The following is a 14,908-nucleotide window of genomic DNA, read 5'->3' on the forward strand; positions in this document are numbered from 1 at the left end:
TAATTTACTTTATTTTCTTTTTCTCTTTCTTCTTTTTTGTTGTTTCTATTTTTTCTTCTTTAGTTGGTGTATCATTAAAATAAATTTAATTAGTAATCTTTTATATATTTAAAAACAAAAATATTTATTACATATTTTATTTTAATTTTTTTTAAATAAAAACTATATAAAAAAAAAGTTTAAATTATATTAATAAAACATTGAGAACATTATTAGAATAATTATATTTATTTACACATTTTATTATAAAAGAAATATTATATTCATTTATTAGATATTTTTATATTGAAATATATTAAAAAATACCCTTTTTAAATTATTAAAATAATTTTTTTAATTTTTTCACCCATTTCAATTGGATATTTATAATTTAATAAAAAACCATTTTCCCTATTAGATAATAAACATCAATCACAATATATTTATTATTATTTTTTAATAATAAAATTTTATTTTTTTTATAAATTATTTTTTTATTTTAAATTTATTCTTTAAAAATTACACCTTGCAGTTCTTTAATCACCAAATTACTCATTTTTTTCAGTTATAATAATGTTTAATACTTATTTTCTTTATTTATGGTCATTTCATTTTTTCAACTCTATAGAAAAGTTAAAGATAATTTCGTCAGTGATTCAAGTAGTGAATTAAATGTTGTAGCAGGTGATGGGAGTGAGAATAGTGCATTTTGTGGTAATGCAGTAAGGGCAATGTTAAAGTAATGGTATAACAAAATCATTATTTATTATTATCATTTTAAATAAATTTGTCCATGTAATTGAACCCAGTTCGCATCCATGGCAGTTATGCATCATTCCATTGTATTTTTAAGTTCCAAATTTTCGACTCCATACGCTTATTTCATCAGAACATAACAGAAATTGAAAAACAAAAATTAAAATTTAATATTTATTTAAATCAAGTTCTTAAATTAAAAAAACAAATAAATATACAATCAATAGATTCTTTTTTTTATTTTTATTTTTATTTTTACTTATATCATAAAATATTAATAATCGTAATCATAATCGCTTCAATATATAACAAAAATAGTAATTATAAAAAAAATTCTTTATATAATAAATTTTAATAATTAATAGTTTTTATTATAAATTAAATTAAAAAAATTAAATTATTTTAAAAAATATATACACCTCACTTTTTTCATTTTAAAGATTTTATTTACTTTTTTTTTTTAAGATATTTTAGATTTATCAGCAAATTTTATAAAATTGATAAAAATGAATAATTTTTAAAAAAAAAAAAAGAGAAAATTTTTACAAATTTTTTTAAAATTTTTTCAATTTTTTTATTTTATTTTTTTCGATCACAACAAACACATAAATAATTTTAATAATGTAAACTATAGCACATACAATCAATAATAATAATAATTTTAACATTTCTGAAATATGTTTAAAACCTTTTGAGAACAAGTAAGTAAATTAATACATTATTTTAAAACATCAACAGCAACAATAACAAACCCATATACATATAGAAAGTGGCATCGTTGAAGAAATATAAAAAATAGACGCAGAATCACTGACATAGAAACAGGATTACTAATAAATTAAATTAACTTTTATTAATTTTCAAAAGACAGTTTATAAAAATAGATCAGCTGCTGTCATCGATATCAAAAGTGATCACTAAATCTTTATATAGTTTAAAGCTATGTTTGTCAAATACACAGCGAACCTATTAAAAGAGATTGTATGCAAATATTAATAAATTATCTAAAATAGTTCAGGCTAACCACTACAATTTAATAATGTGGACGGCATCTTAATAGCTAAAAGTAATATTAGAGTTTGGCCAACCCGAAATCTTTTCAGTATTAGGTTCTGAATCAAAACAGGATTTTAGCAATCAATCAAACCATTACAATTCAAAAAATAATTTAATATACATTTAAATATCGAATATAATAATAGAACACAATAATTAAATACCCCAACATTAGTCATCTATATATAAAAAAAAAAAAAAAGAAACCAAAAAAAATTAATAATAGAATTTACTCAGTAAATCAATAATCATTCCCATCAGCCCTTAGTTATTAGAAGCATTTAAGAAAGCTAATATTAAATATTTTATGATAATTAATAGTTAAAAATCAATATAGTGCCAAACCAAAGCAATCCTCTCAAATAATAACAGTAACACCAAACATCACCAAATTTGCTTATTATAGGTCATTTGTGCCAAAAAAGTCAAAAATTCAAGCTCAAGGTTCAAATTTCAGTATACACTAGCAGCTAATAGAAATCAAAGAACCATAATGATAATCTGTTGATAGTGGTAAATGCAGAAGAGACACTGATATTTAAATAAGTATTATTACATGGTTTCCAAACAAAATCATAAGTACCAAATTAAATTTTTCAACTCCAGCTCATCTCCAAACAAATGGTCATTCTGTATCAAGCACAACCAAGTCACTCCATTTTTCGCAAACTATGGTTATGAACCAACCTCTCTATTAACTGCTGGCTCGCTGCAATTCATAAATCATTAGAGAATTGGGTAAACGATATAAGCTCTTTCAAAGACCATTATTAGTATACTGAATGATTCAAACAGGATTTTAGCAGACAAACAATTCAAAAAACAATCGAGTATATTTAACTATTGAATCAAATAAATTTAGTAATATAGAATATATACAGAACAATATTTAGAATTACCTCAACATTAGTCATCTGTATAAAAAATATCAATAAAAAATAAAACAAAAATGAAATAAAGAACTCAATTTATTAAATATAAAGAACCGTATATTCAAAGCTAAGTGACAACAATAATAATCAAGACAATAAAAAAAGTCCAGGAAATAAAAATATGGGTGAATTTGAAACACACACAACAAGAAAGCTCAACTATTTATTAATACTGGTGTTTTAGAAGGTATTTCGTTTTGTTTTGGAAGTTAAAAGGCCCAAAGTTATTAATGAGCCCTAAATTTAGAATATATAAATAAACCAGCATTTGAAAATTATTTTATTAATAAAAGTTTTTTATATTATAAAATATTGTTTTCTTTTTTTTTTTTAATCAATAATAATAATGTTGATTTATTATCCAGTAATTTTAAAAAGTTTAATAATATATAAAATTAAAAAAACCTGGTGTGGGAATAAAAAAGTGTAAAAGCACCGTTAATTTCAAAGTTTCCCCCCCAATTCTTTTTTTTTTATTATAAAAATTTAAAATTTAATTTTTTTAATTTTTTTTTTTTAAAATTAGCAGCCATTTCAAATATAATACATATATTTTAAAAAATTGCTGACTAAATACCAGAATGAATTCATTTGAAGACAAAAATCTATCAACATCCGCTCAAATGCAAACAATGGATGAGTATGTAAAAACTGAAAACAAAAGAATTGATTATGAAGGAAAAAACTATAAAATGCCAAATAAGAAAATGAAAAATGAGTTCTCTCATGAAATTAAACATGAAAGTGAAAATGATAACGAAGAAAGTGAGGATGATATTTTATTTATTAAAATAGAAGATGGTTCTACTCCAAAAGAAAGCACCCAACAAAGTATTAATCAAATACCTGATGAATTGGTTGTTGAAAATGGTAGTAAAAGAAATGGTGATAAAAATAAAGTATCTTTATTTAAAAACAAGAAATTAAAGAAAGATAATATTATGTTAAAAACTAGTGATGAATTATTCAAATATTCAAATTTATTGGTTAAAATTGGTAAAAGTATGCATTGTTCAATTTTACAACCATCTCAAATACAAGAATTAAAAAAAGGATGCGCTAATGAATTAGATTACAAAACCAAACTTGCCTGTGTTATGAAGTGTGAGAAAAGCGTTGGATATACTTCGACCTATAACATCAGATATCATTTTACAAATGGTAAAGTATAAATAATTTTATTTATTTTTATTAATTCAAAAATTAATTTATATTCTAACATTTTATTTTTTTTAATAGACAATGAATGTTTAGCCGCTAAAAAATACAGAGAAAAAAATAAAATGTCAACAACTCCACCAATCACAGATAATCACTTTACCAAAGTTGTAGATACCAAAGAGATAGCTCCACTTCTCACTACAGATAATCCCCTTACCAAAGCTGTAAATTCACCAAAAATGTTAAAAGATAGAAATTGCTTTAGATATGCAATTGCATTGCTTATATGTAGAAATAATCTTCCATTTACTCTTGCAAATGATTATTTTTTTGAAGAAATTGCTGAAAAAGTTAGTAAAAGTTTTATTTAATTAAAATGTTTTAATTTTCATTAACAGGTTAATATTTTTTTAATAGTTATCAGTAGACAAAGTAGACAGCATAATTTGTGCAAATGATATTGAAAAACTATTCAAATATAATAAATTATTAATTCTAAACGAATTATCGCAAGTAACCTCAAATGTCTCTTTAATAATTGATTTGTGGTCATCTCCAAAAGGAAAAAAATTTATGGGTGTTAGGTGCCAATACTTAACAAATGAATTAAAAGTAGTTGTTATATTAATTGCAATTGCCAAGCTTTCAAAAAAAAATTCTACTGCCGATATATCAAGCAAAATAAAACAAGTTGCAGAAGAATATCAATTATCAAATAAAATTTCTTCAATTTCCTTAAACAATGCTTCACATGGTATCTCTGCAGTCAAAATGCTCTGTGAAGAAAAAATTGTAGATTGTTCTTTTAACGATTCCGCTACTAGATGCTTTAATCATATTTTAAATTCAGCTTTTACTTCTTTTATAAAAGACAAAAAAAAACCTTCAAATATTACAATCGAGCAATTGGATTTCAATCCATCCGAGAGCGATTTAAAAAAAAAATATTCTCTAAAATCAAAGAATTACAAACAGAAAGTTCCAACTATAAAGAATCCAATTATTTTGAACAAAAAGAAATATCCTACGATAGCTTTTTTAAAAGAATCCAAGAATTTGCCACTGCTTTAAACAAAAAAAAAGTTCAATCTCTTTTTAAAACAATTAATGAAGAAACAATGGAAAAACTCGATCAAGAGATGGAAAAAATTTTGAATTCTAATCAATATTTACAAAAGACTGAAACTTCATTGAAAACAAATGTGCTAACCAAGTTGAAATCTTTTCAAAATTTACTAGGTAGTTTAATTGTAATGCAACCAAAAATTAACTATCTTTTTAATCACCACAGTCTTCGATTCCAAAATTTTACAGATGATGAATGGATAGATTTAAAAACCGTTTTCAAATTGTTAACTCCCCTTTTAATACTTAGTTCCAATTTTTCAAAATATAAATATAATATAAGCGAATCAATTCCATCAATTTTATCATTAATATTCACCTATGAATCCCATCTCCATTCGAAAGCCTATAAGAAATTCAAAGGAAACATTGTCAAATTATTATCAAAGCTTTATAAATTCTTTATTTTAATGGACAGAAACAATTTGTACTACATTTCAGTGATCTTAAATCCAAATGAAAAAAACAAATTTTTTCAATATCAATATATCAATAATAAAGAATCATTTTATATTCAGCAACTTGAAAAGCTTTATAAAAAAGAATTTATAAAACTCCATAATAAAAAACCAACTAAAGAAAACGATCCATCCAACCAAGATGATCTTCCTTTGCTCCAGATGAATAAAAAAGATAAAAATACATGTTTTTCAAAGTATAGGGAAATTCAAATGTATTTAAAAGAGGGATTAGATAAAAGAAATGACACAATTACATATTGGAAAGAAAATAGTACTGTATATCCAACATTGTATTCAATTGTAAGAAATGTACTTTCGGTTGCTTCTTCATCTGTTAAAATAGAAAAAACCTTTTCTGGTGTCCAATTGTTTTTAACTAACCCAGAATTGGCTTTGAATAGAATGGAACAATGTCTTTTATTAAGAGAATGGGCCACTGTTTCAAGGATAGATATTGTCGAAAACTCTATCATTAATGATTATTTAAATATATCTAAAATAGAATGATTAAAATACAAATAAAAAACACACATAAACAAATTAATAATAAAATATTCACTTTTAATTTTTTTCGAAATATTTTTTTTCAAAATTCATTTATTTTTTTTGTTTGATCTCAAAGAAAATAAATCATTTTTTTGGAAAAATCATTATATTCAGTGAATTCTGAAGACGAAGTCATCAGTTTGTTTTATTGTTTTTGTTTTTGTTTGGTATTTGTTTAATGATGAGTTTTACCACACTGCATACAAGTTGGGCACGGTAACGTCAATTCGTGTGTGATTCGGAAAACCTGCGACTGGGTTTCGAACCCGGAGCGGTCCCAGATAACTTGGCTATCTTTGCTCCCCCAGTTCATGGGAACGCAATAAAAAAAAATCACAGAAAAGATATTTTATATAAAAAAATCCGGCTTGCCAGACTCGAACTAGCAACCGATTGATAACAGAAATTCTACTACAGTCAATCGCGCTACCATTGCGCCAAAGCCGGATATTGTGATAACTTGATGATTTGTTATTATTTGGGGCCTCTTAATTTTAAAGGACAATTATTGAATAAATCCCTGACTGAAAGGGTACAATATATAAAGCACGGAGGATATACTAAATATTAAATAATAATGATCAATTTTATCTAATTGTAAAAAAATACAATCGAAAAACGGAATTTTGTGACAAAATTTTTTATTTATTTTTATTTAACAAATTAACCAATATCTTGTAATATGAATTAAAAGGCATATTTATTCCAGACACTTTATTATCCTTTTTTTTAACTTTTTTTATTTTACATTATCTATTTTTATCTTTTTTAAAAAAATTGGTTTTTGGATAAAATCTTCCCTTTGATTATACAAAAAATGATAAACGATAACGATAATTTTTAATATCCAGAATATTTTAAATTTTTTCGATACAATCTCTTTTGCTTCTTTGATTTTTAACCTAAATAAATGTTCCCTATATAAAAACACAAATACAGGTCACACCAACAGTACCTACAACAACACCAACCACTATCTTCCATTTGATAATTTGTTTTGATTTGCAATATGAAATTTTTGAAGATATTAACATTGAGGAATCTATAAAAAAATAAAATCGTTAATATAAAATAATAGTAAAAAAATAAATTGAATTAATTAAATTATACCTGGATCGACTAAAATTCATTGGCACAATGTGGTAAGTGTATTGTGATAGTTACTGAGCCGTTGAGTTTATGTATGATGTTGTTAAAAATGTTGGCCTTGAGTCTGATACTACTTTGTTGACGAATCTACCTACAAAATCGATATTATTCTTTGAGAGTACAATATAACTGTATAATTAAATTTCTTTAGTGTTGCAATCATTGATTAATTCGGTTGTATTTGATTCCATTTTGAGTTGAAGGGTGTTTAAGAATGATTGGTATTTATAGTTTTTAATTGAAACTGTGAATTTAATTGGGTTGTTGGTGAGTAAAAAGTCAACTCCTGCAAATGAAACTATTCTGTCGTTTGTTCATAGTTGAAATAACTTTGAACTCGTCTTGGTTTGGTGATTGTTCGAATGTATAAATGTTTGATTGTGTTTTGTTTATTGTCCAATCTGATATTAATGGATAACTCTTGACAATATTATTATTAATATCTATTTCATTTAATGATTTGAGGTAGATTTTAAAGTTGATTCTTTCATTGTCAATATCTACAATACCTGTGCTGTTATCTACATTTGTTGTTGTATTGTCTTTGTCTCCTCCAAGAATTAATCCACAATCAAATGATGTATATCCTAAATAACATTCACATTTACCTGAAAATTTTAAAAATAATATTTAGATTTTGAAGATAATTGTCTTGAGCACAATAATATTCATCACCATATCTAATAATTGCTTGTGGAACAGATATACACTCGGCGGCTAATGAAACTGAACCAACATAATAATAGTTAAGTTGATGACCAATATCAATACCACTAATTATAATAGTTGTTTGATTATGGTATTTAACTTGTGGTTTATAAGTTGTGCATGGAATTGTTTTATCATAATTTGTAAATGTATTAGAAGTACCTGCATATCTATCATTTGAGCCAAAAAGTTAAAATTGGTTTACTTTTTTAAGCATTATATAATAAATTTCCAATATCTTTATCAATTGGTTACTGATTTGTTGCTCGGAACATCAACAAGAGTTCTAAAATAATTTTTGTATCGATATTATTTATTCGAAAATATTCCAAAAAATAACAAATAATGAAAAATAAAAAAGATATAAATTAGAAAAAAAAAATAAAAAAATAAAAAAAATAAAAAAATAAATTAAAAAAAAAAAAAAAAAATGACCTTTTTTTAATAAAAATAAAAAAAAAATTAATTTTTATAACTTCGCAATCAAAAAATAAAAAAAAAATTTATAAATCAGTAAAATTATTATTTAGTACATTTGACCAAGTTTTGTAAGAAGTTTGAAGTGTGGTGATGGAAATTTTACATTTAATTAACTTAATTATAATATTAATCAAGTAAAAGAGTTTTATTAATTTAGAAAAGGAAATTATTATTTTATCTTATAATTTCAAAAAGATCTTTTTTTTTTTTTTTTATTTTTAATTTAAATTTTATTTTTATTAAAATTTTTTATTTTTATTTTAATTTTTTTTTTTTAATTTTTTTTTTTTTTAATTTTTTTAAAATTTTATTAAGTTTTTTTTATTTTATTTATCTAAGTATTTAACTATAGTACCCCAAATTTCTATAATAAAAATACTCATAATGAATTGTAATCAATATATATTAGAAGAAATTGTGAATATTAGAAATATTTTTTATTTAATATTATGTAATACTAATTTTATAATTTTCCATTTCATATAATTTTAGAATTTACAATATTCTCAACTAAAAGAAGTAGTACAATGTAAATTATTATATTCAAATAGTTATAAAGATAGGCTTTTAATAAAATTTTGATGTATTGATAATAATATTTTTATTGTTATATTTTAGGTATTTTACATTCGATATTATTTCAGAGATCATTAGGAACGGTTAAACCTAGAGATATGACATTGGACTGTGTAGAGTTTTCATATGTTAAAGCAGATGATCCAACCTCATCAAAGAATATAGAGGATAAATCTGAAGAATTACTATCATCAATTATAAAAAGAAAAGCAAAAACAGCACAAGTAATTTCTCACCTAATTTTTATAAAAATAGAATTACAACCAAATTATTAATATTTTTTTTTTTATTTCTTAAAAAAAATTAATTTAATTTATTTTAGTTATCGATATCATTCTATGAAAAAAGAGCAAAAACTAATTTTTTTACAACTACCACAGAAAATGTTTGTTGGGAACAATGGATCATTTCATTTCGATTAGTGCCCACAATGGACCAAAAAACATTATTTTCACAATTAACAGATTCAGTAAATAAAATTATAGAGAATGTAAATCAAGATAAAAATATTCCTCCAATTCAAGCATCAAATCAAATGCCATTTCCTTTTTCAATTCAAATCAGTGGTTCAGAGAATCCTGGCGTTGCCGATATGGTTTGGAATATGTTTAAACCACCGCAAATTAGTAAATAAATATGTATATATATAAAATCATTAAATAAATTAGGCAAATAAACCTTTTTTCAAAAAGAAGAAATAAACCATTTAAATTATTATTTCTAACTGTTAAAATTTTTTTTTTTTTTTTTTTTATTTAATTTTTTTTTTTTTAAAATTTAATTTTTTTTTTTTTATTTTTTTTTATTTTTTTTTTAAATTTTTTTCATTAATTTTTTTTTTTTTTTTAAATAAATACAACTATTTTTAAAATTAATTTAAAAATTAAAATAAAATTTGGGGAAATTAATGTTAAAATCTAATAATTTATAATTCAAGATATATATTTATAAAAATTGTTTTTTTTTTTTTTTTTTTTTTTTAATAAATAAATATATTACTTTTTTTTAAAAAATCATAATTATGAGTACTAATACACCAACAACAAATACACCCACTGTTTCAAGTGTTACAGGTGGAACACCAATTATGGTTGGTCAATCAACATTATTAAATTCTACATCCACAACACAAATGGTACCACAATTAACAATGAATAATCCAAATTTAATATCAGCTGGAATGACACCAAATTTAACATTATCACCAAATCCACAATCTATAATATCACCAAATAAACCACCGATTGCATTGTCATTTGGTAAACCACTACCATTGCTATCATCATTATCATCACCACCATCAACACCAAATAAACAATCTTCATTACTAAATACACCGGTGCCCGTCACCCCACTCTCTAAATTTAGTGGTTCATCATCCACACCCTATAAAGCACGTACTGGTAAATCATTCTCATCATCACAAGGTACACAATCATCATTACCACCACTTTTACAACAATATCAAAATAATAAACCAGATGCATTCCCTCACCAATCTTTGTTATCCTCTTCAAATTTAGTTTTATTAAATATTTCAAAACCAAAAAGAACCGCCTCACAACTGTATCAATTAGCCAATAGTGATAGTCCAACATACGATATACAATCAACAACTGTCGAAAATAATTCAATTCTACCAGTTAATAAAATTCCAAAATCTCCAAATCCACCCAAATGGTTTTCATTCGAAGAGGTTAGTAGTTATGAAAAACAATCACTCCCAGAATTTTTTAATAGTAGTAGCAAAGATAAAGCCGAAGAAATCTATAAAAAGAACAGAAACATTCTAATTGAAACATATCAAAAGAATCCATACCAAAACATTTCAGTTACCGATGCAATTTCACTCACATCAACCAATGGAAAAGACATCAGATCACTTGTTAAACTGTATGACTTCCTTGAATACTGGGATTTAATTAATTGTTTCCTTAGCAATAATAGTGGTTACTCTGCCATATTCAATCCAATTATATTTAGCCAATGTTTTGACTACTATCAAGAGTTTTATAGAAAAAAGCATAAAAAAGAAGAATCAATTGATGATAATGATCAAGAAATGAAAGAAAAAGAAAATAATAATAGTGATGATGAAGAGGAAGAAGAAGAGGAGGAGGAGGTTGAAGAGGAAGAAGAGGTGGTAGAAGAGAGTGAGGAGGTTCCAAAAGTCGATGATAATAAAGAAACAACCGTTAATAAGGATGAAACTGCTGAAAATAAGGTTGAGAACGAAGATGATAAGGTTATGAAACAGGATGATGCTAAACCAATGGAGGAAGACGACAAAACTAAATCTCAAGAAAAACCATTGGAAGAAATTTCAACAGATAATAACGATAAACAAGTTGAAGAAACCAAATCGGTTGAAGAAGAAAAGAAAGATAATGCTACATCGGTAGAGAATATGGAAGAAACCAAACCAATCGAAGAGAATAGTAAAGTTGATGAAAATATTGATACTGCTAAAGATAAAGAAGAAAAAATTAATCCAATCGAAGAAGAAAATAAAATACCAACAGAAAATGAAACTAAACCAGTTGAAGAGGAATCTAAACAAGTATCAACACCAACAACAGCACCAACAACACCAACTCCCACAACTCCAACAACAGCACCAACAACACCAAGAGCACCAGCAGCATCAATACCAACAGGACCAACACCACAAACCCCAACAACTCCAACAGCAACAACACAAACTCCAACAGTAACAGCAACAGAAGATATTACAATGGCTGAAGTTAAAGAAGGAGATAAATTAATTGAACAAGATAAAAAATCTGAAGATTCAAAAGAACAACAAGAGGGTGAAGGAAACAAAAAAGAAGAAAAAGGAGATACCATGAATGAAAATAAGGAAGAAACTGGTGAAAAAGAAGAAGACAAGGAATCAACAAATAAAGTTAAAAAGGTTAGAAAAGTTAAAAAAGTAAAGAAAGTGAAAAAACCAGTTAAAAAAGATTTAGTAGAAAAGAAAAAACCAAGATTTGTATGTAAGAAATGTAAAGTAGATTGTTCATTAGCAAGATACCAACTTATGGCCGGATCGATCACAATCGATGGAAATTTAATACCAGAAATATATCACCCAATGATTTTATGTGCAAATTGTTATAGTAGTGGTAATTATGAAAGTTTTATACCATCAAATCAATTCACTCGAATAGAAACACCAACACAAGAAGAGCTTGGATGGACTGATCAAGAAACTTTATTATTATTAGAAGGTATTGAAATTTTTAAAGATAGTTGGAATGATATTTCCGAATATATGGGTGGCACCAAAAATCCAGATCAGTGTTTAATGCATTTCTTAAGACTTCCAATTGAAGATGACTATTTAGAAAAAAAGATTACATCGTTTGCAATAAAGTCGTTAACAACAAAAGATATAACATCAAATAATCCATTCTCTAGTTGTTATGGTATAAACAACCCATTAATGTCGTTGATAGCATTCTTTTCAGCCCATACTCCGTTAGCTCCATTAGGTGTTATTGCTTCTAAAGCTGCCAAAGCTGCTTTAGAAATTTTAAATGATCCAAAATATCAACCACCAACTGAAGAAGAAAAAGCAAAATTAGAAAAAGAACAAAAAGATAAAGAAGAAAAAGAAAAAGAAGAAAAAGAAAAGGAAAAGGAAAAAGAAGAAAAAGAAAAAGAAAAGGAAAAAGAAGAAAAAGAGAAAAAGGAAAAAGGAAAGGGAAAAAGAAAAGAAAAGAGAAAAAGAAGAGAAGAAAAAAACAGATAGAAAAGAAAAAGAAGAAAAGAAGAAAAAAAAAAAGAAAAAGAAATGGATACTGTAAAGGAAAATGAAGAAAAAGATAAAGAACCCGAACAAAAAGACAATTTAGAAAAAGAAAAAGAAGAGACAGAAAAAGAAAATGAAAAAAAAGAAATTGAAGAAAATTTACCTCAACAAGATAATGAATTAAAAGAAGGAAGTAAATCAATTGAAAAACCTGAAAATACAACTATTGCAACATCAACAAATGGTGATACTATAACAGAAAATATAAACACAATCCCAGCTTCAACTTCAACAATAACAGATGATAATTCAAATAATCAGAACAAATCAGAAGATACAACTACAGCTTCAATAGAAAATAATATAGATAATAGTAATACAAATAATAATAATAGCACAGATAATAATATAGATAAAAATGTAGATAATACAGGTGAAAAAATGGAAGTTGAAATAAAAGAATCCTGAAATACCAACTGCACCAGTAAAAGAAAGCGAAAATAATAACTCTATTGTTTCTCCATCAACTGTAACACCAACCACAGTCAATGAATCAAATGAATTATCAACATCTAACGAAAATACAGATAAAAAGGAACCAAATGAAAGCTCGACTGAAAATAAAGAGACAGTTGAAAATAAAGAGACAACTGAAAATAAAGAGACAACTGAAAATAAAGAAGCTACATCAACACCAACAATTGAAGATAAAAAGGAAGAGCCAACAAAAGAAAATATGGATCAGGAAATGAAAGAAAATATTGAAGATAAAAAAGATGAAAATAAGATTGAAAACAAAGATGAAAATAAAGAATTAGAAACTTCAATAAATGAAAAAGAATTAGATGAAGAAATGAAAGAGGGTGAAGATAAGGATAAAGAATTAGATGAAGAAATTGAACCAGAAAAACCACTTTTCTTAATCCCAGCTAAACGTTCAAGAGTACCGGTTCCAAACCCAGAATTTTTCTTCTGAAGCAGCAATTCAAGCAGCCACAGTTGCAGCATTAGAAGCAATAAGTTTAGAAACCAAAAAGTATTACCAACAAGAGGAGCAAGATATAAGAGATAAAATTAGAACCATTATCATTTTCCAATTAAGAAAAATTGAAGCTATCAATAAAGTTTATATACAATACGAGCAAAATTTAGAAAAAGAAAAAGAGTATTATGCAAGACAATTTCCTCAATAAATTACAACAAAACATAATAAAACCTATTTAAATACAAATAATTTTTTTTTTTTTAGAATTTTTTATTTTTTATTTTTTTTTTTTGTATAGTACAAATATATTTTATTATTACTTTAAGAACGGTAATTAGTTTTCTTACAATACTATTATTAGCTGTTATTATTATATTATTGCTATTATAATTTCTAAAATTATAATTTCTATTATAGGTTTATTGAAAATTATTTATATTTTTATATTATTTATATTATTTATATTATTTATATATTATTAAACTTCTTCATTTTTTGTTGAATCATCTTTTTTAATTGTTGTAGTTGTTTGTGTTGGAGTTTCTATATTATCATTATCCAATGATAAAGAGTCTGCTTTTGATAAACAAGGTAATTCTACTACGGAGGAGTCAGCACCGTTATCTACAACTTTGGATCTCATAATTGGTGATGGATTATTATTGTTTTTATTTAATTCTAAACGTTGCTGAGTTTCTACAAAGAAGCCAAATTGTGCAAATATCATTAAGAACTTTGCACCAAAGTAACGCCACATTAAAGGATTGTTATAAATAAAAGTAATCGAAGCAAAGAAACCATGGGATACACTAAAGTAAGTATGCAAAATATTTGGTACTGTAGGGAATTTATCGAGACCATTAAGAATACGATTGACAATTGCAAATACCCAACAAACTAAGAAAACTACAATATAATTGATTAATTTGAACTGATAGGTCATATGCTTATCTTTATTATCTGAGACACTACTACGAATTACTGAATAGGTGTATCTTGATGTTAAACCAACGAGAATTGCAGATGTTCCCCAAATGAAAAAGAAAGGACCATAAAACAAACCAAATCTGAACCCATCGTAACGATCACCGATCCAACACCAACCTCCAACAGGTTCTATAATTTTAGTTGATAACATAACAATTGTAGATATTAATGGTAATCCAAAACATAAACAATAATAGTATCTCTCAAACCTTTCAGGTTCGGGCTCTCTTCTTACAATTAACCAATAAATACT

The 14,908-nt window shown here is 25.1% G+C and overlaps 5 protein-coding genes across 5 annotated transcripts; all 5 read left to right on the plus strand.

The window, feature by feature from the left end:
- Window positions 1-578: 578 nt before the first annotated feature.
- Window positions 579-1,656, plus strand: DICPUDRAFT_152369 (uncharacterized protein; the record flags this gene model as incomplete). The annotated part of the gene is made up of 2 exons (XM_003288110.1): window positions 579-701; window positions 1,603-1,656. 2 exons carry the CDS (start codon window positions 579-581, stop codon window positions 1,654-1,656), a joined length of 177 nt encoding a protein of 58 aa, XP_003288158.1.
- A 1,648-nt stretch (window positions 1,657-3,304) lies between these two features.
- On the plus strand, window positions 3,305-4,955 carry DICPUDRAFT_152370 (uncharacterized protein; the record flags this gene model as incomplete). The annotated part of the gene is made up of 3 exons (XM_003288111.1): window positions 3,305-3,884; window positions 3,963-4,234; window positions 4,302-4,955. The coding sequence occupies 3 exons, from the start codon at window positions 3,305-3,307 to the stop codon at window positions 4,953-4,955; spliced, it is 1,506 nt and encodes a 501-aa protein (XP_003288159.1).
- A 725-nt stretch (window positions 4,956-5,680) lies between these two features.
- Window positions 5,681-5,977, plus strand: DICPUDRAFT_152371 (uncharacterized protein; the record flags this gene model as incomplete). The annotated part of the gene is made up of 1 exon (XM_003288112.1): window positions 5,681-5,977. The coding sequence occupies one exon, from the start codon at window positions 5,681-5,683 to the stop codon at window positions 5,975-5,977; it is 297 nt and encodes a 98-aa protein (XP_003288160.1).
- A 2,760-nt stretch (window positions 5,978-8,737) lies between these two features.
- DICPUDRAFT_87909 (uncharacterized protein) lies at window positions 8,738-9,563 on the plus strand (the record flags this gene model as incomplete). Its single annotated transcript, XM_003288113.1, has 4 exons — window positions 8,738-8,770; window positions 8,846-8,882; window positions 8,972-9,153; window positions 9,252-9,563. 4 exons carry the CDS (start codon window positions 8,738-8,740, stop codon window positions 9,561-9,563), a joined length of 564 nt encoding a protein of 187 aa, XP_003288161.1.
- Window positions 9,564-9,950: 387 nt separating this feature from the next.
- DICPUDRAFT_152374 (uncharacterized protein) lies at window positions 9,951-13,876 on the plus strand (the record flags this gene model as incomplete). Its single annotated transcript, XM_003288114.1, has 5 exons — window positions 9,951-12,054; window positions 12,157-12,357; window positions 12,724-13,103; window positions 13,144-13,618; window positions 13,662-13,876. The coding sequence occupies 5 exons, from the start codon at window positions 9,951-9,953 to the stop codon at window positions 13,874-13,876; spliced, it is 3,375 nt and encodes a 1,124-aa protein (XP_003288162.1).
- Between the last annotated feature and the right edge of the window lie 1,032 nt (window positions 13,877-14,908).

The sequence above is a fragment of the Dictyostelium purpureum genome (assembly GCF_000190715.1).
Source record: "Dictyostelium purpureum unplaced genomic scaffold DICPUscaffold_124, whole genome shotgun sequence".
In the NCBI taxonomy this organism is placed as follows: Eukaryota; Evosea; class Eumycetozoa; order Dictyosteliales; family Dictyosteliaceae; genus Dictyostelium; species Dictyostelium purpureum.